Raw genomic sequence first — 24,449 nt, 5'->3', positions numbered from 1 at the left:
AACCATGAGGGCTTAAATACACAAGACTAAAGGACAAGACACAGGAAACCTGTGAGCATAATCAAGACAATCAACCAATGACAAGACAGGATAAGGACTAGAACACGGAATCACATGACAAGACAGTGACATGAAACATGAACAAAACCCAAAGCAAACCGTTACAATATCTGCATATATTTAATATTCATAAATATTATTGATCTCCTGCATTGACAGCATTATATGAGAACTGAACTGAGCTGGACGATGACATCACGGCTTTCTCCAGAGCGGCTATATATATATATATATATATATATATATATATATATAAATGAACTAAATTAATAACTTTTTTACAACAGAAATGAACTATCACTGAACTTAAGCTGGACTGTGACGCACTTTTCTTCTGGAAACAAACTTTATTGCATTATTTTTCTGTTATCTCAGTAAAGCTGCTTTGAAACACTCTGTATTGTTAAAAGCTCTATAAATAAAGTTGACTTGACTTGATTTTTAAAAAACGCAGTTATGCAATGACAACTCTAATTTGTGGTTTAAAAACTGATTCAGATCTGATTTCTGGAAATACGGTTCAGTCGATCAGTCTAATGGGATTCTGTATCGTTTCTTTCCCTAGTGACGTTACTCTTTGTTATCTTGACGTCATGCTGTAACTGATGTACAGGCAAACCAAACATCATTCACACACCAGATATCATTTTTTGAATTTTTTTCACTAGTGTGTGCAGAACAGTACAGTTCATTTATATAAGTGAGGATATAGCAAAATAAAGTAAACTGTGAAATATTATACACAAAAATTCTCGTGTTTTTTCCTTAATTGCTAATGCTCTTTTTACACACAGACTGAACAAAATGAAGCATTGCTTGGTGATTGGTTGAGCTAAACTGGTATTATCTAATTGTGTAGTTAAATTTAACAGCTGACAGATATTCAACATAATTCATGTGTGAGACAGTCTAACAGAAGGACGGACAAAACCAGTCAAATATCAGCTGAGTTCTGCTCATATTTTATTACCATTTTCTAAACTATAGCGAATAAACTGATAATATGAGAAATGTTGAAGGTCTGAATAAATGTTGGTTTGACTGTATATAAATCAGATGTTGACATCGTCGTCTGATTACTTCACCTGCAAAAGTAAAGTTTGTACAGTCAAATCAGAACTATGTGCATAATCAGCAAACGTTTAAATGTTTAGTGCAAAGATCTCTCTCTCTCTCTCTCTCTCTCTCTCTCTCTCTCTCTCATATGGTTATCACGGAAAAAGCTGTTGAGTGGTGATGTATCAACTGATTCTTAAAGGTTTACTAAAATCTCGCATTAAAATTGAATTTACATTCTACAAATTGGTCAGAGGTATGGAAATGTGAATAAATCAATTCTTTTGTAATGTTGATAATGATGGCTGTTTGGAAATGTATATGTGTATCTGTGTATATGTCTCCTGGAAACATTGTTAAAGTGAAAAGTTAATGTGCTTTTTAATTTTTTTGTAAATAAATAGACCTTTAAAAGTCAAGTCTCTCTCTCTCCCTCTCTCTCTCTCTCTCTCTCTTTCCCTCTCTCTCTCTCCCTCCCCCCCTCTCTCTCTCTCTCTCTCCTGTCGAACAGGTGTCTGTCTGTCTCTACATCGGCGTGATTGAAGAAACCCTGAAAATCTTCCTCTTCCAGCCTCTCCTGTCCTCGCCTGCCACCATAATGACATCCAGCATTCAGCCCCTGCGTCTGAGATGTGCTGATCACAGCTGTGCTGCTTCTTCCAGCTGAGGAGCGATACAACAACAACAACACAAAATCACAAACCCAATAAACGACATGCATGGGGGCCAAATTAGCCGTGCCTTTATGCAAATGAAAGCTGTTGACAAGGAGACCCGCCACGCTTCACTCCGGCTCTGCTCATAAAACACGCCAGGATACGTTTATAAATGACGTGCAAAAGAAACGGGTGATTTTCTCTTCCCTGAGGTGATCTAGGACTGAAAGCAAATGAAATAATCAGTGAGAAGCATCTGTTGAACAGCAAGCACACAAGTGTCAGAATATGAGGATGTGTAATGTCGAGTAGTGCTGATTAACACCGGGTTCAGCACCGCGGACAGCGACACGCTGCAGTGTAATTGCATTCTCCAGTCTCAACAGTCAGATGGGATTTCAAGCAGCTTTTCTTTCTTTGCTTCCCATTCACAGTGACAGATACTCTTCGTTCTCTTGATGTCGCGCTGTAATTGATGTAGATAAATCAGATAGTGACATCATCGTCTCATTACGTTACGTGCAAAATTAAAGTTTGGACAGTCAAATCAGAGCTGATTAATGGCACATCGCGCGCGCAGAGTTCAGCACCGCGGACAGCGACACACTGCAATCTCTAATGTAATGATGCCAGTCATGTATTGGATTGGGTTCATCTTTAAATGTCAAGCAATACAAATTGATTACATTCAATTATTTAATAACAGAAAGTATTTTAGGTATACTTGCATATACAGAGATTTTAGATGTAGAAGAACAGTGAGTCTAGAAAAGGGTGTTTTTTTTGTGTGCAAAAAAACTTTATTTACATAGCGCTTTTTACAATACTGATTGTTTCAAAATCAGCCAATTAACTTGAAAAATACCATGATAATATCAAAGTATCTTTTTTTGTAATACAAAATGCATGTAGCCAAGTATGAATTATTTTTATCCACCTGTACTATACTGTAAATGAGCAACGCATACAACATGTAAAATGTCAAATAAAACCAATTATATCAGCTGAAACATGCAGATGTGTTATTCTTATCCTAACGTGATAGAAAATAGCAGTTACTATTTGTTCAGGCATTTTTATTTTAGGTATTGAACATTTCAGTACGAATGATTAAATTGTAGCTTTTTTAGTGATGTCAGTTGAAGGGTTAAAGCTGCTAAACACAGCTTCACAACGTGTTGCTTTTATGCAAATTCGAGCTCTAAAAACCCTTCTAAACGCCGTACAAATGTTTGACTTCTCGCCCCGCCCCGCACGAGCGCCTACACTCACGCCGCCCTGCGATTGGCTGGCCCGCGCTGATTATGCAAATGAACCGCGGGTCTGTTCAAAAGGCGCGAGCTGACGTCACGAGTCAGAGTGGCAGCTGACACACGGAGAGCGAGACAGATGGAGAAAGTGAAGGAATCCTGAGGCGAAAACGAGGTGAGATACATCAAGCCAAGAGAGGAGTGTACAGCTGTGATAGACGGAGAGAAAGAGAAAGAAGAGAGAGAGAGAGGAGTGAATGGTAGAGAGCGGGAGACACAGCGCGCGGGAGGGAGAAAGATGGCCTCGGTCACGGCGGAGAATGGCTTCAGCACCGGCAGAATCAACGGACTCAACAGCGCGATTCCCATGAAAGATCACGACGCCATCAAGCTCTTCATCGGCCAGATCCCGCGGAACCTGGAGGAGAAGGACCTCAAGCCGCTGTTCGAGGAGTTCGGCAAGATCTACGAGCTCACGGTGCTCAAGGACCGGTTCACCGGGATGCATAAAGGTCGGACTTTATCTTTCTTTCGGTCTCTCTCTATGTGTGTGTGTCTCGGAACGTTCTCACAGGGTTCTCTCAAAGTTATGAACAAACCTTCTTCCAGTAACGTTCATATAATCTTCATTCAAAGTTAACGGACCTTTTCCGTTGACGTTTTAACGGTTTTAACAGTCATCAGCATCGTTTTGAAAGTTTTTAATATTTTCATTTTTTTTTAATGTATGTACATGTATAAAACTTTACTTAGAATTATATTACATTTGCATCAAATTACAAAAATAAAGACCCTGACCGTGAGGGTGTTTCTCTAATACAGCGGCTAACGTCTTTTCTCTCTTCTGACTGCTGTTATCTCTCTCTCTCTATTGTTTTTTACTCGTTTTGAAAGTTGGAAAAACACTATTGTGTCTTTTGCTATTTGAGCAAATGGGAAGACTAACGTTATATGTCTCTCATTCAGCAATATAGAAGTTTACCCAACTATGACGACTTCCCTTCTGAGAAACCGGAAATGTGAAAAGGGTCCAGAACGTTCTCAGTGAAACGTTTTTTTTTTAGTTGGACGTTCATCTAACTACTTACTACTTCTTATCAAACTTTCAACAAGTTACATTCCTATAATGTTTGTATTATCAACTGGAGCATTCCCGTAATGTTCTCCTAGCCTTCGCGTAAACAAGGAAAAACGTTTTTAAAACATATATAGAAATAATGTTTCCATAACTTAATGGAGACATTTTCAAAAAGAACATGTTATTAGAACTTGTTTGTGTCAGCTGGGGTCATAGATGTTCATAAAACTATGGAAGTTTGTTTCCGCCACAGAATAAAAAATAAAAAAGGTAATCGCGACTCGCAATTGCGAGAAAAAAGTCAGGATTGCATGATATAAACTCGCAGGAAAAAAAGTCAGACACCCCCCCCCCCCCACAAAAAAAAAATTTATAGAAAAAAAGTTACAAAGAATTGTGAGATAAAAATTCTCAATTCTCTTTTTTATTTTGTATTCTGCGGTGGAAACCACTGGAACTTCAGAGAACTCGCACTCTTAATAATAAAGGTTCCAGCTATTAAACACAAATGCTTTTATAGCCCAATGTCATAGAAGAAATATTATTATATTATTATGATATTAACTAATATCAAGAGATTTTTTTTTTTAAATAAAAAGCAGTCCAGGAATGATTTATGGTAAAAAGATGATATTGGAGAAAGCTTTATTTTTAAGAATGGATTGAAGTGTGTGTGTGTGTGTGTGTGTGTGTGTGTGTGTGTGTGTGGATCAGAGCAGCATCAGTAGAAACACACACACACACACACACACACACACACACACACAAAGCATGTCTCATAAAGCATGGCTTCTGCATGCGGAAACTTCTTCTCAGTCGCCTGTTGTGTTGTCTTTGCGTAATCTTTCTCCTCTGAACTAAAGTAAACACGGTCAGAATGAAACTCATGAATGAAGAAATAAAAATATGGTTGCTTTGATGAACTGATTAATTTATTAAAAAAAGTGTTGAAGTCTTATTTAATTTTGAATGCATTCACTTAATAATCTGTAGTTATTTCAAGAGCATGAACCCTGTCTGTATTTATTAAATAACACAGCTCATGTCTCTGTGCTTGTTTTGCATTACGAACAGTAACTCACACACACTTTCCAGATGCTTTGTGCTTCGCTCTTTGTGCTCGCTCATATCTTTCATAAGGCAGCGTGTCTGTTCTTGTTGTTCAGTTCAAGAGCATCAGCATTATAAAGACATTTTATAATCTACTTGAGCAGAGACCAAATTATTTCCATTAGGTTCATATTTAGTCCTTCATAAACTCTCTCTCTCTCTCTCTCTCTCTCTCTCTCTCTCTCTCTCTCTCTCTCTCTCTCTCTCTCTCTCTCTCTCTCTCTCTCTCTCTCTCTCTCTCTCTCTCTCTCTCTCTCTCTCTCTCTCTCTCTCTCGCTGTAATCACAGGTTTTGCACTGATGGATCCCAGTGGATCAGACGTGTAACATTAAAGCTGTTAGTTTACATTAATAGCCTCGAGTCACGGGGACGACCGACACACACACACACACACACACACAAACACACACACACACACGGCCGTCAGCGCAGCAGTTTAGTGTCCTTGACCAAAGAGGAACTATTACGCCCTTTTACATTTCAAGTCTTGTTGTTTTCAGGCTCTACTAGAACAGGTTTTCCTGCTTGAATGTTGATTATTCTCTTCATATTCTCCATTGTTGCGGCTCCTCTCTTCCCAGTCTGTCAGTATCGCTCAGGAGTGTGTTTCCCGTAGCTCGTAACTCGCTGCTTCACTATCATAATGAAGAAATCAACTATAGTCTCGACTGTTTCCTGAAACTGTATTGTCGCAAATTGCCGCGCTGATTAATGATGTCACGCAGGTGTTGGAGTAATAACTACTGTTAATGAATCTGTTTGAGATCAAATTAATGCGAGATGTTTTACTATAAATTACAGACATTCATCTGAGGAATATTTCTCATTTTCTCAGTTATTTTGCTTTATTTCCAGATTCGCTCATTGACTCGTTCTTACACACTAGAGCCGTTCACACACGCTAGAGCTCGTTCACACACGCGCACTCTTCAGAAACTACACTTCAAATCTCTTGACAAACTAAAAGACGTAAATGACATTTGTATGTGTTCTAGATAAAACCGATTGTCCTGAATGTCCGCTTGATTATTTGACTCAAGATCAGGATTTATTGAGTCCACATGTCATGAAAACTAGACGCTCTTCTTCAAACCGCAGGTCGAGATCTGTCGCTCAAACACACAACTCTGCGATGATGTTTGAGAATGTTCGTTAGAGCGATGGTTTCGGGAAACACCGAATCGATAAACGACGGGACTTGCGACTGTAGTTGGCTAACGATGTTTTTGGGAAACATACTCCAGTTTACTTCCTGTCTCTGTGAAGCCCCTCCTTCTGAAAAGCACACTGTGCTCTGATTGGTCGACTGGATCAGTGTGTTGTGATTGGTCGAGCGCTTCGAGTGTGTTTGGGAAATGTCCCGCCCCTTTTCATAACCGCCAGTTTAACACACTATTAACTAACTCAACCAGGCCCCGCCCCTTTATTCTGCGCATTAATTATTATAATGAGGAATATTGTGACGTGTTCGTTCCCGGGAGAAACTCAAGTCTTTCAGGAGTTCAGAAACACTGACACTGATATAGAGAAGAACTGGAGCTTTTCATGATTAAACAGCAACATTACACACTTAATGATGGAGATAAATAACTCTTTACAGAACCACAGGCAGCTCATTCTGATTGGTTCCTGCCGGATTTGTTGATTTGGTTTGTCCAGACACACACACACACACACACACACCTCTCAGCGTCGGTCCGTGTGTCGGTTTGGGCTCTGAGTGGTTTTGGCCTGCGGGGGGAAGTCTTCAGGCCTGACGCCAGATAGATGAGATGCTGAGAACATTCCCTTCTGCACAACAGCAGAACACCGTGAGCTCAGACGCCTTCCCTCAATCCTGACGTTACGACAGCTGATGAACAGTTAAACGTATTCATATGGAGCAGTTTACTGCATTGAAGTGTGCATATGTGCTTTTTGTTGAGTTTCATATTTGATTCATCAAACTTTTTTGGCCCATGTAATATGATATAGTGAGAATAAAAACGTCTCTTTGCAATTTGGTGCAAATGCTGATATTTATATGGACAAAAAGTGATGAAATTCAGATGCTTATAATGTAAATCAGTGAGATCTTTATAACAGTATAGCAGATACTTGCATAAAATGGATATAAATATCAATATCTGCCAATAATGTCTTAGTAAAATGATATTTAAATGCTCAGTTTTATGATGAAACCTCGTTTTTTGCAGAATTGTGAGAAAAAAAAGGCAGAATATTTAGAAAAAAAGTCAGAATTGTGAGGAAAAAAAAGTGATGTAAATGTAAATGAATGAGATCTTTATAACAGTATAGCAGATACGTACATTCAATGCATATAAATATCTATATATGCCAATAATGTCTTAGTAAAATGATATTTAAATGCTGAGTTTTATGACGAAACCTCTAGTTTTTTGCAGAATTGTGAGGAAAAAAGTCAGAATTGTGAGGAAAAAAAGTCAGAAATGTGAGAACAAATGTCAATTGTGAGAAAAAAGTCAGAATATTTAGAAAAAAGTCAGAATTGCAAAAAAAAGGTCAGAATTGTGAGGAAAAAAAATTATGTAAATATAAATCAGCGAGATCTTTATAACAGTATAGCAGATACTTGCATAAAATGCATATAAATATCAATATCTGCCAATAATGTCTCAGTAAAATAATATTTAAATGCTCCATTTTATGATGAAACCACTAGTTTTTTTTGCAGAATTGTGAAAAAAAAGTCAGAAATGTGAGGAAAAAAAGTCAGAAATGTGAGGAAAAATGTCAATTGTGAGAAAAAAAAGTCAGAATATTTAGAAAAAAGTGAGAATTGTGAGGAAAAAAAGTGATGTAAATGTAAATCAGCGAGATCTTTATAACAGTATAGCAGATACTTGCATGAAATGCATATAAATATCAATATCTGCCATGATATTTAAATGCTTAGTTTTATGATCAAAGCTCTTCTAAAACATATAATGATGATTGAGAGATGAACAAATAAACCTTCCTCAAAAGCCTGATGATCATATTTCATACTCATGATTTTTCTAATAAATTATGTCTGGATAATCAAGTAAACCCGATTCAGTCCAGCTGAAATATTACTAAGAATATCAAAGTTATTCTTCTGTTTGCTTGATAAAATCAGTGCAGATTTAAAGAAGCTCGAGCTGAAGGACGTTTGTACAGTTACACTGAAAGACTTTTACTGGATAAAACAGAGTAAACTATCAGGAGATTGATCAGGAGATGAAGTGCAACTGGAAAGTTTTGATCATTTTGAGGCCTTTAGAAATTTGCTGTAAATATAATAATATATTATATAGTTACACTTAAACTCTGACTCTGAATGTAATTGCATAAATCTGAAAGCAAGAGTTCGGGTGAGCAATTCAATCCAAACAAGCTCGTTTTGGCAATAAATGACTCTTTTTGTTGAGTAATGACATTTAAGTGTGATTCATCATGTGTCTCACACACACACTGAAGGAACTGGAGAGATGTGAATGTCGTGTGTGTGATGGGTTTGCGGTGAGACGTGTGTTTTGATGACTTACATAATGTTGTTTCACTTGAACCGTTGCCACTGGACTCCTGTATCAGCACTTTATCATCGTCCGTCAGACTGCATTTAGCTGGAGTTGGAGTTTTACTGTCTGTGTGTGTGTGTGTGTGTGTGTGATGCTCAGGTCATGAAGGAGGCGCTGCTGTTAGAGATCTCAACATGACAAAATATACAAATAAACATTTTAATAGGGCTGCACATTATAACAAAATTGTCTAAATATCGCGATGGTTTGCTGTACTGAATAATTATAATACTTCAGAAAGTTACGTAAAGTCAACATTTTAGGTTGACACAGGTAGAGAATAGACTGTACCCACGACTGTTACACATGTGTGATGATATACATAATGTTAAAGAGTTAAGGTGAGACACTACAGGTGAACAGGGAACAATTTTAAAATAATAGATATCACCATGAAACTTCCTCAGTTGATTACTTACACAAGTATATAAAAAAATGTATTACAAGTTTTAGAAATGTGTAATTATGCAAATTAGGCATTATCGCATTAAATATGCGCAATTTTGCATATATTTTCGGTAGATAGATCTGAATTCTTTACACACAAGATGAAAAAAATATTCAGAGGGATTACAGGATATACTTTCATTACCTAGGAAATCATAATTACACTGTCCATAGCCTTGAAAAATAGATTTTTGCCATATATTTTGGATTAAAATGTCACATAAATCAGGTCAGGAATGATTTATTAACAAATTTTTACATTTTATTTATGATTAAAGCTATATATTATTATTTTACATTTTATAATTCAATTATAAAACGTAATATCGCACTTTTCTTCAATATCTTGCAGCCCTAATTTTGTAATGTTATCATGTAATTCATGTTTTGTTCTCTGGGCGATACTTTAATGTACATAAACAACAAGACATCTAATATTGTGTAATATCTACAATTGGAAATCAAACGCCTTTTTTAAAAGTAGAGCATGTTTATCACCGTCACTTACATTACACTACACATTTGTAGTAGATTGCATAAGAAAATGCAATAAGCACTAGACTTCAGGGACTGGACAGCACAACAGTGGTAACACACGTACACAACATGCAATTTAAAACACAATTCAGTAACAAAGTACTGGGATTCTGGATACATTAAGAATCATAATTTTTTCATTGTTTCAAACTGAGATCACGATTCTCCCACTATTTTAAATAGACAATTAAACAGAATAACATGATTTACTAAAGGTTCTGATAAAATGTTAATTGTTGCAATCTATTTTAAAAATATTTAATTAAATTGAATTATTAAAAAAAAAAAAAGGTTGATTAAATGATTCAATGACTTACTTATAAAGACTTATTTTGTTTCATTACTGGATGATTCAGTGTTTTTGAATAAATGATTCAGTAGGCGCGTTTCCATTACAGATTTGCGCAAAACTTTTGCGTTTTTTTTTTCTCTCTAAATGTCGACTAAAAGCTATTGCGAAATGACGGTGTTTCCATTAACCGATGTTATGCGACTAAAACTTCATTTTTTACTCTCGTGATAAGTAAAGTCATTCCAAAAACATGGCAATGTACGTTGGTGGGTTTATGTACTAATCCCAGCCACTGCACTGGCCATTATTATTAATCGAAGGAGACGTATGTGTGTTTTCCAATCATTAATGGTAAGAAACGACCCTTATTATACCTGTGACAGCACATATGAGGAGTTTCTGGGTGTTTCTCTCTCAGATCTGCTGCGAGGTCTTGATTGTGGCATTTATTTGAGGTTTAGAGTCCATTATTACTGTAATTATTTTGTCTAATATGAATTTAATAAAGAGCTCTGTCTCGTATTCTGTCCAAACACACCGCGTCGTCTACGTCAGGTGACCTGTAAATGCGCAAAAACTGTTTCCATTGCAGTTTTGCGAAATATTTATTTTTTGAATTGCCTGAAAAAAACCCTCATGTGAGCGTAAAAACTTTTTTGCGATAAATGGGAGTTTTTGCGAAAATTACGTGTTTCCATTAAGCGTATTTTCAATTTGCAATTTCAATTTGCGCAATTTGAAGGGTAATGGAAACGTGGCTAATGACAGATAAAACATTTTTAACATTCAAAACTTACTTCACTCTATGATGGTTTTGCAAGTAATCCGCAAGTCAAGTACCATCCTTACGGATCACGGATCAACTACGACCCGTTACACCCTCAGTGACGAGAGTGTGCCTCGTGTCTGTTCTGATGGGTCACGGACTGCAGTAGGGCTGCAACTAACGATTATTTTGATAATCGATTAATCGGTCGATTATTTTTACGATTAATCGGTTTATGTACTTATATTTTAGTTTTGCCCATTTTTTCCCAAGTAAATTATTAACAAAGGGTCTTTATCATTCAACACAGACTTTAGAGATTTTAACCATTTTGCATTGTCATATCCTCATCAAAAACATACCTGGAGTTGTGTTTTATTATGTGTTAGTAATCCATTGTCGAACTCTTCTGCAAAACACTGACCCATACGTACTCTAGCAAATTTCACAAGGAGATTTCAAATAATGTTTTCACCATGGCAGTCCTTAGGGCTCCTAAAGTAGTTTAACATCCAGAACAAAGCTTATTAAGGAATCTTTCAGAACATATTTTCACGAAGAATAAGAATAAAACAGAATTAAATTGCAGTAAATTGCATTTTATTATTTTGTTTCCTGTAAACACAGCTTATACCTGGGAAACAGCTTTATAGCTTATGCTGTGAAATTGTAAACAATCCTTCGAAGAAAGTGCCAATGGCATGAAACCTGAATGGAACTCTCATTTTAAAGTAAAATTGAAAGTAAAATCCATCAGAAGGTTGTCCAGAAAAAAATTGGACACACAAAAAACCTGCTGTGTGAAAAAGAGCAGTGAATACTTAGAAAAAAAAGTGCATTTCAAATACATTTAAACATTTACCTCTCTCATTCAGTCATAATTAGGCTGCAAGACTGAATTATGAACTGGTAAACGACAAACTGATCACAGAACATGTTTGTAAAGCTTTAAACAGCAATGTTATCAGCTTTTACGACTAAACATTTGCTCGTGCAGAGACGTAGTACTCAGTTCAGTAGTGCAGAGTTTACAGGTTACTCTTCTTTTTTGAAGGCTCAAAGTAAAGTGCTCCCACACTTTGGATGACTTCGTTCGATTAGTTTAGTGGTTCTCAACGGGGGCGGTACCGCCCCCCAGGGGGCGTTCAGAGAACAACGGGGGGCGTTGGAAGCAAGATTTTTGAAAGGGGGGCGTTCAGGTGTTAATGGGGGGCGTTCACGAGTTTAAATATGTAACGCAAATTTTTGTTCATTTACTTTTATTCATTTTAAGCATTTAGTAGTTGTAATAAACACTTTAAGTAGGCTATTTAAAAAGTGTTAGGACTATGTTTTTGTTAAATTATGTTGCGCAGAGTGTGATGTCATATTGTGTGTGCACGCGCTTCTATGGTTCGCGTGAAAGAATACCTCAGCTGCGCTCAAAAAAAAAAAAAAAAAACATTCGTCCGCACTCGCTCTACTCCTGACCGCAAGTCCCGTCAGTGTTGAAGGTAGGCACTAGGCATGTTTTTGTGTTCATTTCTATTCCATTACGATTGAAAGCAGTATCAATAATGTAAAAAATATGATGTGCAGTCAAGTTTGGGTTATGTGTAGGCTATATGCTGTACGTGTGTTCTCACCGATGCGCTTGTTGTGATTCGCGGAGTTTTGACGAGTTGTATTTTGACGACTTGATATTTCTTATTCAAAAGTTTAGAATGCCTAACATTCTAAAATCTTCCAGTTTAATGCGACATGTAGCCTATCGTTACTTTTGCAACGACTCTATTATTTTTCCAGTCATAGACCAGCGCTCAAGCACTGACTAGAATCCAGGGCTGACAAGAATCAGCATTCACATGCTCAAAAATGTGTTTGGCGCTGACAACAATCCGGTGGTGCCTAGAATCCAGCGCTGACTAGAATCATGCAGCGGATGAATGGAAAGTTGACAAGCCATTAAAAAGTATTGACTTAAGAAACACTTTTCAAATATTTTCAATAAATCATGTTCCCATTCACTCTGGCGACGAATTTTAAAATGAATTAAACTATAGGCCTATTCTATTTATAAGGTAAAACTTTTACATTTTTAGGCATTAACTAATTCAAATCCCAAATGCCAAAATGTTTTCTTTGTTCACCAAGTAATTTACTGGTCAGGTATTATTGTTAACTCACAAGACAGTAAGGAGAAAATGACAATTTGATGGATAATTTAAATATATTCTGCAATCACATTTTGGTAATGTATTCATTCCGCCATCACATCTGAGCACGAAACACTGCTTGCTTGGGTAGTTTCAAGATATAAAAATAATTCATAATACAATAATAATTTAATTGTTCATATGTGTTTATTCTTGTTAGAAGATTTTTTTTACTGATTATGAACACAAATTAATCACAACAAACCAAATTAATTGTAATTGTATTAATTATACCATTGAAAAAAACAAGCTGATACCATGGTATTTTAGGCCTACCAATTCTAACATAATTTTTCATGAAAAATCAAGATTGTATTTATTTATTTTTCGAAAGTAAGGTTAATGTAAGCAGCTTCTTGCAATACTCTCCTAAATGCGTAATGAAACCTAAGAGCAAACATTACCGTTTTAATGACCGTCCTTTATTTTTCAGTGCATTTGTTTTACAATATATGGCTATTACTGTCATCGGATTAATATTATTACTATTATTATGTAGTAGTGTAATGTAGACAGACACAACTAAAAGAGGTTTGAATTTTTCTTTGTACACTGAATAGGGGTTGGCACTTTTAATTTTGAACTCTCAAAATGCACCAGATTGATGAATTTAACATTGAAATGCACAAAATTTTCTTACGGGGGGGCATGCCCCCGGACCCCCCTAGAAGGCCCGAGGTCCACTCACCACAGATTTACAAACATCCTGTGAGAAACACTGGTATTGCTACACCAATGCAGCTTATAGCTTATTTTTTGGATTAATCACTGGAGTATAGTTCAATTGTATTAATAAAAGACAATTTTGCACTTATTTCATCTATTAACTCTCACTTGTTCCTGCTCGCTCATTAGTTTGGGGGTGGGGGGCGTTCAGGGACCTGAATATTGGATAGGGGGCGCTGGCCCAAAAAAGGTTGAGAACCACTGGATTAGTTTTATCTTCCGCTTTTTTCTTTTTCTTTCTCGAGCTTACTCCACTGCCGCCTGCCTCCGCCATCTCGCTGAATGCTGGAGACGCTGTGTGGGAAGCACCTGACATTAAATGAGGCCAGCTATTGGCTATTCGCTACTTCTCCTGCTGTACTGGCTGAGTAAAACCTCCGGTGGCTCATTACTGCCACACTTTGGTCACCGCAGATTTAAAATATGCACGAAATGAGCCGCTTACGGCAAATAAAAGTTATTTAGCAACTAATCGATGACTAAATTAGTTGACAACTATTTTAATAATTGATTTTAATCGATTAAATCGATTAGTTGTTTCAGCTCTAGACCGCAGACAAAGCAATGCTAAAATGCAAATGAAATAAAGCTAACCCTATAATCATGCATGCAAAACAAGCCTGTGTCTCGAGCACTGCGTCTGGGTTCCAGCGCATTACAGTCGTTACTCAAGAGATGTTTAGACTAATATACTTGAACTGTGAAGGAGAGCCTGTTGAGTTATTAAAGCGTCTCCTCTCGACATCCAGCGTAAAGTCCTGGGTTTGACCGATGTGTGTGTGTGTGTGTGTGTGATGAGTGATTCTGCTCGCCGCTGCAAAAATGAGGGTCACCGCTGCCACACATGGGGCAAAAAACACATTTGCTTTTGATGTTTAAGCATGTTGGATTAATCTGCAGCGGCGCCGTCTGAAAATGCATATGTGGGTTTTTTCTGCTATTTGTCCAATTAATGTGATTTTGAATATTGCTGTCGTTTGCATGACTGCCAGACATGTCTCTCTGTATGATATTTTTAAATACATTTTTTAACTTGTACTTGCAGACTTTGTTGTTTTCAGTTGTACTTTACATATAAATTGACATTGACAATGTGATTTTTGAATATTGCTGTCATTTGTGAGTAGGGTTGGGAATCGAAAATTGATTCCAATTCTGTAATCGAATACTTGAGGTCGGGAATCGGATACTTGTGATAAAATACATTTTTTGATTCCTCTTATCAATTCTTTTGTGAGCATTTGAATGTGTCTTTAAACCTATTCAAGTGCGAGACGACAAAATTTTCAGTTCTGCACGTGTGTATCAGTGTATTAGATCAGTGCAGCTCTTAAAGGGACAGCAGCCTAATATTCCTGCCGTCTCTATAATAAACAAAAGACAAAGAGAAAATTCACTCGCTCTTGACTGAATAACTTTTGTAACTATATTTGTAAGGTATATGTTATTAATAAAGTGCAGTGTTATTTTACATTTGATTAGTTTCTGAACACCTGACAATCTTAAAAAACTATTGATTTTAATCGTACCTTTGTTTAGTTGTGTCTATTTGTTGCGATTGCTAATTTGTTTATTTGTTCTTTTTTAATTACTGAGTGTTTACTTGTCTTTAATAATGCTTGAAATTAGGGCTGCACAATATATCGAAAAATGATCGTTATCGCGATAATATTATATGCGATATCCGTATCGCAGAGAGTTGCGATAAACTGCATTTATTTTATGTGCCAAGCATTTGTGTGATGCATGCATGCATAAGTTGTTTATCCAAATTCGACCAATCAAATGTGGCCTTACTATCTTTATACCCGCCTCCCCAGTAGGTGCTATTTTGCTATTGGCTAGATCGGGCCCACAGGGGAACCCTGTGATATATGACATATGAAGACTTCAGAAAGTGTAAGCCCAAATCTCCCAAAACTGCTAATGAAATGCCAAGTCACAATAACAGAGTCTCACATTATTGATTAATCAGAGTGTTGCATGTGTAACGTTAAACTCCTTATGAAAAAACGGAGATATTCTTCTGAAGATCAGAGGAATATCTATTAGCCTACCTGTTTATTTTAGTATGATCATTACATATATAAATGTTTTTTTTTTTACGTAATAAAAATAGCATTTCTCTGGGGAAATGTTATATCGCAAGAAATATCATTATCCCAGTACTCAACAACATCGCATATCGCATATTTTCCCAGTATCGTGCAGCCCTACTTGAAATTCACATTAGTTCGGCTTGTTGTTTTTCTATAGTATTTTTAAACCACATGCAAACGCTCCTTGTGTTAAGTTTTCTTTAGCTTGTTGATTTCTGTTTATGATATTCAGATACAATTAAATGTTTTGCAATAAGACTAAATGTGAATGATATCTAAGCTTTTTTTACCTCATTGGAATCGAAATTAAGAATTGAAATCGTTAAAATTAAAATGATACCCGACCTTATTTGTGAGTGATTTGTATTGCTGTCAAATGTGCGTGATGTTTGCCTGTGCAGACTGAGTCTGATCACTCAGTAACTCCTCAACACGACACGCTGATGAACTGATGAATCCGCTCTGTGTGTGTGTGTGTGTGTGTTTCAGGATGTGCCTTTCTAACGTACTGTGCCAGAGACTCGGCGCTGAAGGCCCAGAGCGCTCTCCATGAACAAAAGACTCTACCCGGGGTAAGAGCCTGATTATTTCTCTCTCTCTCTCAGCCGGGTCTCGCTCTTTCTCCTCCACTCATAATCAAACTATCAATAATAATACCAACAAAGCTCTGGTGCTCCCTGCAGCTGATTGGCTGACAGACCGTTCCTGGTTTCGTCTGATTCCTTCATGTTCATTAATGAGGTTTTTCGAGGGCAATATCTGATTTTTGAACATAAGAATTTAAAGAAGCTCGTCTCAGTTTCTTCGGCTGCGTTCACAGATCAGATTCGCTTTCTGGATGTGAACAGCAGAAATCACATTGATTCAGATTTTGACAATGCCATTTGAATATGAAGACAATTAAACATAATAATTGTGTGCTAATGTGTTATGTGCTACACAGAAAGGTGCATATATTTATTTAAAATATAAAAGGCGGCATGAAAGGGAAGTTGTGCTGGTCTTCTTTCATATTGTGTCGTATCTCCGAGTGAAACGCTCCTGGAACAAGAACAAATGTGGTACTTTAATGTACATTATGAATGCTTTGAACAGTGACGGTAGAAGAACATTAATGCAAACGCATAGATTTAATCCTTAATATTTCATATAAATACATATCTTGATACTATGATCTTCGTTGATGCAACCTCACCAAAAAAAGAGATTTGAGCAGAGAAGTGAGACTGTGCTTTGTGTCTCGATGTGGACGAGCTGTAGCGTCTCTCTCTCTCTCCGCTTCCCTCCTGTGTGTTCGACAGATGTATTATGAATAGGCTGGATGTTTCGCTGCTGTATTCCCGAGGTTCTGCTCTTCCCAGGAGAGCGATCACTGTTCAAACCTGCAGGGAGGAAGTCAGTGTGACGGGAAGAGAAGGGACAGATAGACTCGTGTCTCTGCTCTAGAGATCGATCATCAGTCCTGATGAAGCTCTCGGGATTTACCATGTTCTGATATACGGGAGAGAAAGATGTGACCGTTTAATCAAGCTCCAAAAACAGCTCGTTTTGATATTGCGGGATCTGTGATGTCACTCATGCAGATGTATTTGCATATGACGTCAACGAATCGTTCTACATCATCACACCATAAGCGTTCAGTCACTTAACCCTTTAGAACCTGATGCTAAAATAGGTGCTTTTCACATAATTAGATTTTTTTTTATTGTAAAATTCTGTGCAAGGTGTCATCTTTTTCAGAAAAAGATTAGCTTTCAGCAAATTACAGTTATTGATCATTATTGTGTGTGGTGAGTTTGTAAATAGAATTTAAATAGACAAAAATAAAAAAAAAAGAATACATTTACTGATTTTTATTTAGAAAAAAAAAAACGGAAAAAATCATGAATGAAAGAAACTAACACTTTAAAGTTGAAAAATGAACTATAATACATGTATACAAGTCTTTTTTGTGACATTGGGTTGCACAGTTTTCATTTAGGACACTTTTTTTTCATGCACGCATTCATAGGCACGCACACACACACATGCACACACTACATGCTTAGATACGTGAAAGAGTAACAGCCATCCGCTTCCCAAGTTTCGTTATAAATCATCCCAATCCCCTCTTCTGCTGTCTAACACTTCTTTCGCCATGCATTTGTTTGTTTCTTTTATTATTTTATGCAATCCAAAACACTCTAACCTGCCGCGCTTCGTATCTGTGATTTCACCAAGTACCATCTTTGTTGATCCTGGAACAACTTTCCAATCAACCAATCAGATTTGAGGGACAAGTTTATGTGAAGTTTAGGCTGAGACCCAGGGTGAGGTGCTTCAACATCAGTGTTATACACCTGTTATATCCCTCTGATTTTAGGGAAAAGTTATGGGTAGGGTTAGGTTTAGGGATAGGGTAAGGACTAAATTTTGGGACCGGAATGTTATTCCAGGATCAACAAAATATGTTGATCCAGTCTTACTTGGCAAAATCACGGTGACCATAAATACAGGAGTAGAAGAAAGGAAAGTAAAGGTGGACACAATGGGAAATGAAGGAAGACATAATCAGTAACTAAGGAAAGCGAAACTAAACAGAGAGAAGAAACGGGAACAAACGGAAAAAGAACGGAGTGTATCAAAATAAAAGTCAACAGAACCGAACATAAAACAAGTTTTTCCTGAAATGTTTCAGTTCAATGTTTGTCCGACATGTTTCAGAAACATTCCTGTAATGTTTGCTAAATGTAATGTTCCCTTTATGTTGGCATAATGTTTGGAAAACATGCTTTGAACTTTTCAAAACTAAATGGGAACATTGGCAAGACTTTCTTAGAGCAGATTTTTGTTCGCTGGGAAGAATTGACTTCAGGATTCAGGATGGTGATCGTGTGTGTGTGTGTGTGTGTGTGTGTGTGTGTGTGTGTGGTTCATCTCTGCTGGAGTCTCGTATCAGAGCGAACACATTAGCGATCGCGCTCAGAGGTCACGCTGTTCTTTTATCCTCCCGTGACCGTCAGTTTGTCCAGAGAGTACACACACACACACACACACACACACACACACACACACTGCTGGAGAGAGAAAAATCTTCTGTTTTCCTATTTTTAATTAATTCTCAGGTCAGCGGGGAAGCAGGTCAGTGACCTTACGCTTGTAAATATCAGTCAAATAAACGGCTCTTGAAATGTCATCAACGGTTTACACATGAAAGGGGAATATAAGATAAGAAGGAAACGACGAATGCTAAAATGTTGTCAAGATTAAGACATTTCAGGATCAGTAAAATAAAAACTAGAAAACATGTAAATACCAAATATGCAGTTCTAACATTTTCAAACCCTTTTGTATAATATAGAAACCTGGAACGTTAACAGAAATACAGTAAATAAAATACTTCAATTTAAATTTTAATTTAATTGAAAAAGAACAAACTTGGCACAAAATGACTTCTCACTGCTAAACTTCTGTACCAAACAAAATATCTGGATATATAAACGTTTATCTTCTTCAAAATGGATCAAGTCAAGTCATCTTCATTTATATAGCGTTTTTAACAATGTAGATCGTTTCAAAGCAGCTTTACAGAGATAAAAATATAATTTAAGGTAAGATTGTTTTGGCTTTATAGCGGTTCTTGAATAAAGATATTTTCCAGCTAAAGTTAGTTTTGATTGATTCGCTTCCGTCGCAAGGATCATTAGTTATTAAATTAGGGGCCGCTAAGACGACACCGTTCTCTCTACGCAGACTTTAAACGCGAACCTGTGAGAAACGCTGATGCCGTTCACATGCGCATTAAGAATTAATTCTATTGGTATGTGCATTTCAATATATTTTCGCAGGTTTGTAATTCCCTTCAAACCAAGCCTTAACAAACTACTTGTCTGGCCTGTACACAGAATTGTATCCCTTCGGGGTAGATGCGCGAAACCGAAATTATCCCGACAACGCTTTATCTGTAGAGTGGTAGTGGGATCCTCCATAGGGAGAGACTAGTTGGCACTTCAGCACTGCGTTGTCATCGGTCCAGGCGAAGGTCCTTCGTCAGATCTGGATCCGGCAGGCTGCGGGAAAACCTCGGGATAAACAAAGACACTAAAATTAGCGTAGATGCCATTCTTCTCATGATGTAACGAGTACATCAGGATTAATGAGGTGTTCCCAGTCAGAACATCAGGATCAGGATCAGAAATGTTTGGAAATGACTTAGGCCTGTTAAAATCACTACAATCAAACATTAATATGAGCTCTCGTGTCATTTTTTTAAATGTTGAAAAGACAATTGAAGCTGGAAGTTTCATCTTAATCTTAAGAGTCTTTTATTTTGACAGGTATTTCGTTCACCCTCTTTCTGAATGTGTTTATTTCCAGTGTGTCAGTTCATGTTTCAATAAATGATAGTTGTGCCAATTAGTTCCAGCTTATGAATGTACAGGCCATCTTTCTTGCCTTTAAAAAAGAAATCAGTCAGTGTTATGATGTAATTTTCCTGAGGCTTGAGAGTGATTGGTCACATGACAAATGTTTGTGCCCATTGGCCTCATATTTTTGGAGATTGAGATGGAATACAATGGAAATCCTGACAGATAGAGACATGTATTGATATATATTTGCCTTCGCCAGCATCTCTCATTGAGCATTGCATGATTAATGTGGCCGATCGGGTGAGTATTAATTGTTCCCTGTCTTGCTTTTGTGCTGTTTTACTAGTTTTATATATAAAAAGCATGATGCTTTGCAGTTTGGAAGTGCATTTTGCGTTTCATTTATTGCACTGGAAATGGAAAGTCTGGTTGCATTGCATTGTGGGATGCAGTAACTGTGTTCTGTTTATACGCAAATGTTGCAGGTCATCCTGTTTGTCTTTAAGGGACTTTAATGGCATTTACTAACGCACACGATGCCATCTTCCAGACGTTTGGCTTGAGTTTGCTGTCGATCGTCTGAGGGAGTTTATCCCGACGGATGATCATGGAGCGATCGGCTGTTCTCCTGTGGTGTTGCTCATTCTCCTGTTCTCGGAGTGTTTTACAGCATGTCGGAAAGGCAAATCACAAATGAGATTTATTTAATGTTGCAATTGATTCTCCCAGACTGCAATGAGAATAAACAGAGCAAATTAAATCCTTTGCTTAATCCATTCTCATATTTTAGAAAAGACAGAAAAGCTCAAAAGTTTCAGAAACGATCTAATAATGTCTCAAACTGTGCTCTAATTTTCCAAGATACCGAAGTCTGCATTTTACTGTCTATTTATTTTAACTTTTAGGACAAATGTGAATGAAACGCAGTCGGAGATCTCCTTTAGTTCTCCTGAGCAATGACAGAGAAACATCTGCTCAGTTTTCCTTGTTGTTTGTGTGAGTTTTTAAGTCCTTGCGCAAAGAAACACACACATTTAGAAAGTTTCTGCATTGTGGATTTGTAATTCCAGTAGGAAACACATATATTGGGTCAGAACCCAGTAAATCCCGGCCGGAGACTCTGGGAAACATTAATAACTCTCAGTATTAACTTGAGCGTCGTCTTTAGGGTTAGTGTGTGTGTGTGTGTGTGTGTGTGTGTGTGATGGGTATGTTTAGGGGTCAGGTTAGTGTGTGTGTGTTTAGGGGTAGGGTTAGTGTGTGTGTGTGTTTATGGGTAGGGTTAGTGTTAGGGGAGATAATATACAGTTTGTACAGTATTAAAAACATTGTCTATGGAAAGTACCCATAAAACATAAAAACCCCAAATGTGTGTGTGTGTGTGTGTGTGTGTGTGTGTGTCTTGTTTGTCACCTAATGAGGATTTATGGCATATTATGTCTCATTCCACAGACGTTCTCCCTCAGTTTCTCAGTTCTCCATCTCTCCGTCTGTCTCACAAGAGCTGCATTAGGTGAACACACACACACACACACACACACATATATATATAAATATTTGGGCTGGGACGATACACCTATCTCCTGATGCGATACGATCACGATACTTGGGTGCCGATACGATATGTTTTGCGGTTTTTTTTTTTTTAAGAATTGCGATTCTACAAACAAGACTATTCATTGTGATATTCATAATGTACACTTACTACACCAATTTTTTTTAACCACATAATTTGTGTGTATATTGAATAATGTTTTAAATCTTACCTGTTTATAAATCCATTTTGTACAGCGTACAAAACACTCGTCCAGACAAGATGATCACAACAATATTATCAAACTCTGTAAACAATAAATCAACTCTGATTTCATTTTCAATACAGTCAAAAACTGAAACGCAAGACGGCAAGTTGTACTTGAGTGAAACGGGAGAGCGCGTCCGTTGCGATGCATGGATGTGTTATAATGCGTTGCTATTGACGACGGTCATTATGAGGAAGGAAATGCCACAGAATATAATCTTGCTTAAAGTGCATAGAGCTGCAAGTTTTATTTGTTGTTTGTTGATTTTCAAATATAAAACTTGTTGAAATGTTTTCAATGTGAGCATCAGTTATTTTTTTTTTTACATTTTCATCTCGTTTGAACAAAACCGTGATAATACTGATAATCACGATAATTTTGGTCACTATTAGCGCCAACACGGATCTGAATGTTGCGATATGATTTTGTCAAAGTTAATAGACAGACGGATTGAAAGATCGCGTGTGTGTTTGAATGGAACTTTATACTCTCTCTAGGGCTGTCACTTTTTATTTGATATTCGAAAATGCATTCGAACAAGACGTGAAATATCCGTAATCGAACTATAAATAAACGATACGGTTTTTAAAGTGCCATGTGTAGCACATTTTTTGCAGTCTATGATTAAACCGTTTGTTTTTTATTTTATTGTTTGCCATCTCATCCAGTAGCGGCCGCTCTAAACGTATTGTAGCGTTGGCCCATGACCAAATCAAGCGAATAATAGCCAATAGCCACCCTGTTTTGAAAATGGAAGATAACGCACAGAACGGCCAGCCTGAGCGGACAATTACGACCCCAACTCATCTCAAAAGTAGTGTCTGGAAATATTTTGGGTTCTAACCGTTAAAGATAAGGTAGTTTGCCGAATTTGCCAAAAAACGGTTTACTTGTGCATAGAGCTGAAACAACTAATCGATTTAATCGATTAAAATCGATTAATAAAATAAACTTTAGGAGCCCTAAGGACTGCCATGGTGAAAACATTATTTGAAATCTCCTTGTGAAATTTGCTAGAGTACGTATGGGTCAGTGTTTTGCAGAAGAGTTCGACAAAGGATTACTAACACATAATAAAACACAACTCCAGGTATGTTTTTGATGAGGATATGACAATGCAAAATGGTTAAAATCTCTAAAGTCTATGTTGAATGATAAAGACCCTTTGTTAATAATTTACTTGGGAAAAAATGGGAAAAATAAAATATAAGTACATAAACCGATTAATCGTAAAAATAATCGACCGATTAATCGATTATCAAAATAATCGTTAGTTGCAGCCCTACTTGCGCATTCTCGACATCCAATCTTCGCGCTCACCTGTCGAGTTACCGTCCAAATGAGGCAGCGGAGTCAGAGACAGCAGACGGCCAGATCTTCGTATATATTCGATTACATTGCTTGATATTTGATACCCGTTCGAATTAGATTTTTCTCAAAAGTGACAGCCCTAACTCTCTCTCAGTATACGAGCAGTGCGAGGGCGTTCAGTGTGTTCAGTCTCACGTCTCTTCCACACGAACACTCGGGATATTACGCCACTCAACGACACACTTCATCCTCTGTTAGGACGAAAATAAAGCAATTGAATTTGAATTAATATCGATTCTGATAAAATATATAATACCACATTCTTACTGTCTGAGTTTTTCCAGTGGTGTGGTCCTGAGGGGTGTGTGTGTGTGTGTGTGTGTGTGTGTGTGTGTGTGAGTGTGTCTGCTGCTCCTGCTAATGGAGGTGAAGTCGTTATCAGAGCCGAACGCTGAACCCGCGGGTCTCGGTTCTGCCCGTCATGTGATCCGAGCTCCTCGTTCTGAGCGCCGCTCGTTTATTAAACCATCCTTTCACAGCTTTTAAGCCTCACCTTTGGTCCCTTTTAGAGTTAGAGCAGCGACTGTGAGAGAAACGTGACGCAGAGACACAGAACAGCCTTCAGCGCAGACGAGTGTGTGTGTGAGTCACAAATTAACATGATTAGGAAACAAATGGGCCGATTTGGCTCGTATTGGCAGCGCTGAGCTTTTTTTTTAAAGTGACAGAATATTTAATAGTTGTGATTAGAGGTTCTTGCGTCTCCCAGCATGCCGAGAGAAACCTGCTGGTAGTGGAGATGTCCGGTGTGTTTAATGTGAATCAGTGACTTCAAGTTTCAGGGTGCAGTGTGTTTCTTCTTTTTGTGATCACATTTTTATTGAGTTACAGAATGTTAATGTACAGAGATAGAAAGTAAAAAAAAAAATGTTTTTATGTTGATTACTCACTCCCATCTCCCAAAAGTACATTCAGAACATGCATAAATAGTCTAAGAAAAGTGAAAATCATAATCCAAATACAATAAATAAAGATATAAAAGTAGGAACAAGGACGCAATGTGTTTTTTGACTATGAAATTAAATAAGCAACATGCATTTGAAGGGAGTTTGTTGGCAGGCGGCCACCGTACTGTGTGGAAGTAGCCAGAGC

General features: G+C 37.3%; 1 protein-coding gene across 6 annotated transcripts in view; it reads left to right on the top strand.

Moving 5' to 3' along the window:
* Positions 1-3,110: 3,110 nt before the first annotated feature.
* The window catches only part of celf6 (CUGBP Elav-like family member 6), a gene marked incomplete at its 3' end in the record, with an annotated part of 154,452 nt that continues 133,113 nt past the window's right edge, over positions 3,111-24,449 (top strand). For all 6 annotated transcript variants that reach the window (XM_081371949.1, XM_081371947.1, XM_081371945.1 and 3 more), the window contains exons 1-2: positions 3,111-3,534; positions 16,325-16,407. In XM_081371949.1, the coding sequence (XP_081228075.1) occupies positions 3,321-3,534; positions 16,325-16,407 (297 nt within the window). In that variant the 5' untranslated portion in view covers positions 3,111-3,320. The remainder of the gene's footprint in view (positions 3,535-16,324; positions 16,408-24,449) is intronic.

This window comes from Scardinius erythrophthalmus (genome assembly GCF_964197995.2).
Source record: "Scardinius erythrophthalmus genome assembly, chromosome: 8".
Lineage (NCBI taxonomy): Eukaryota > Metazoa > Chordata > Actinopteri > Cypriniformes > Leuciscidae > Scardinius > Scardinius erythrophthalmus.
Note: the sequence above shows the minus strand (reverse complement) of the source record. Positions and strands in the feature narration are given on the sequence as shown.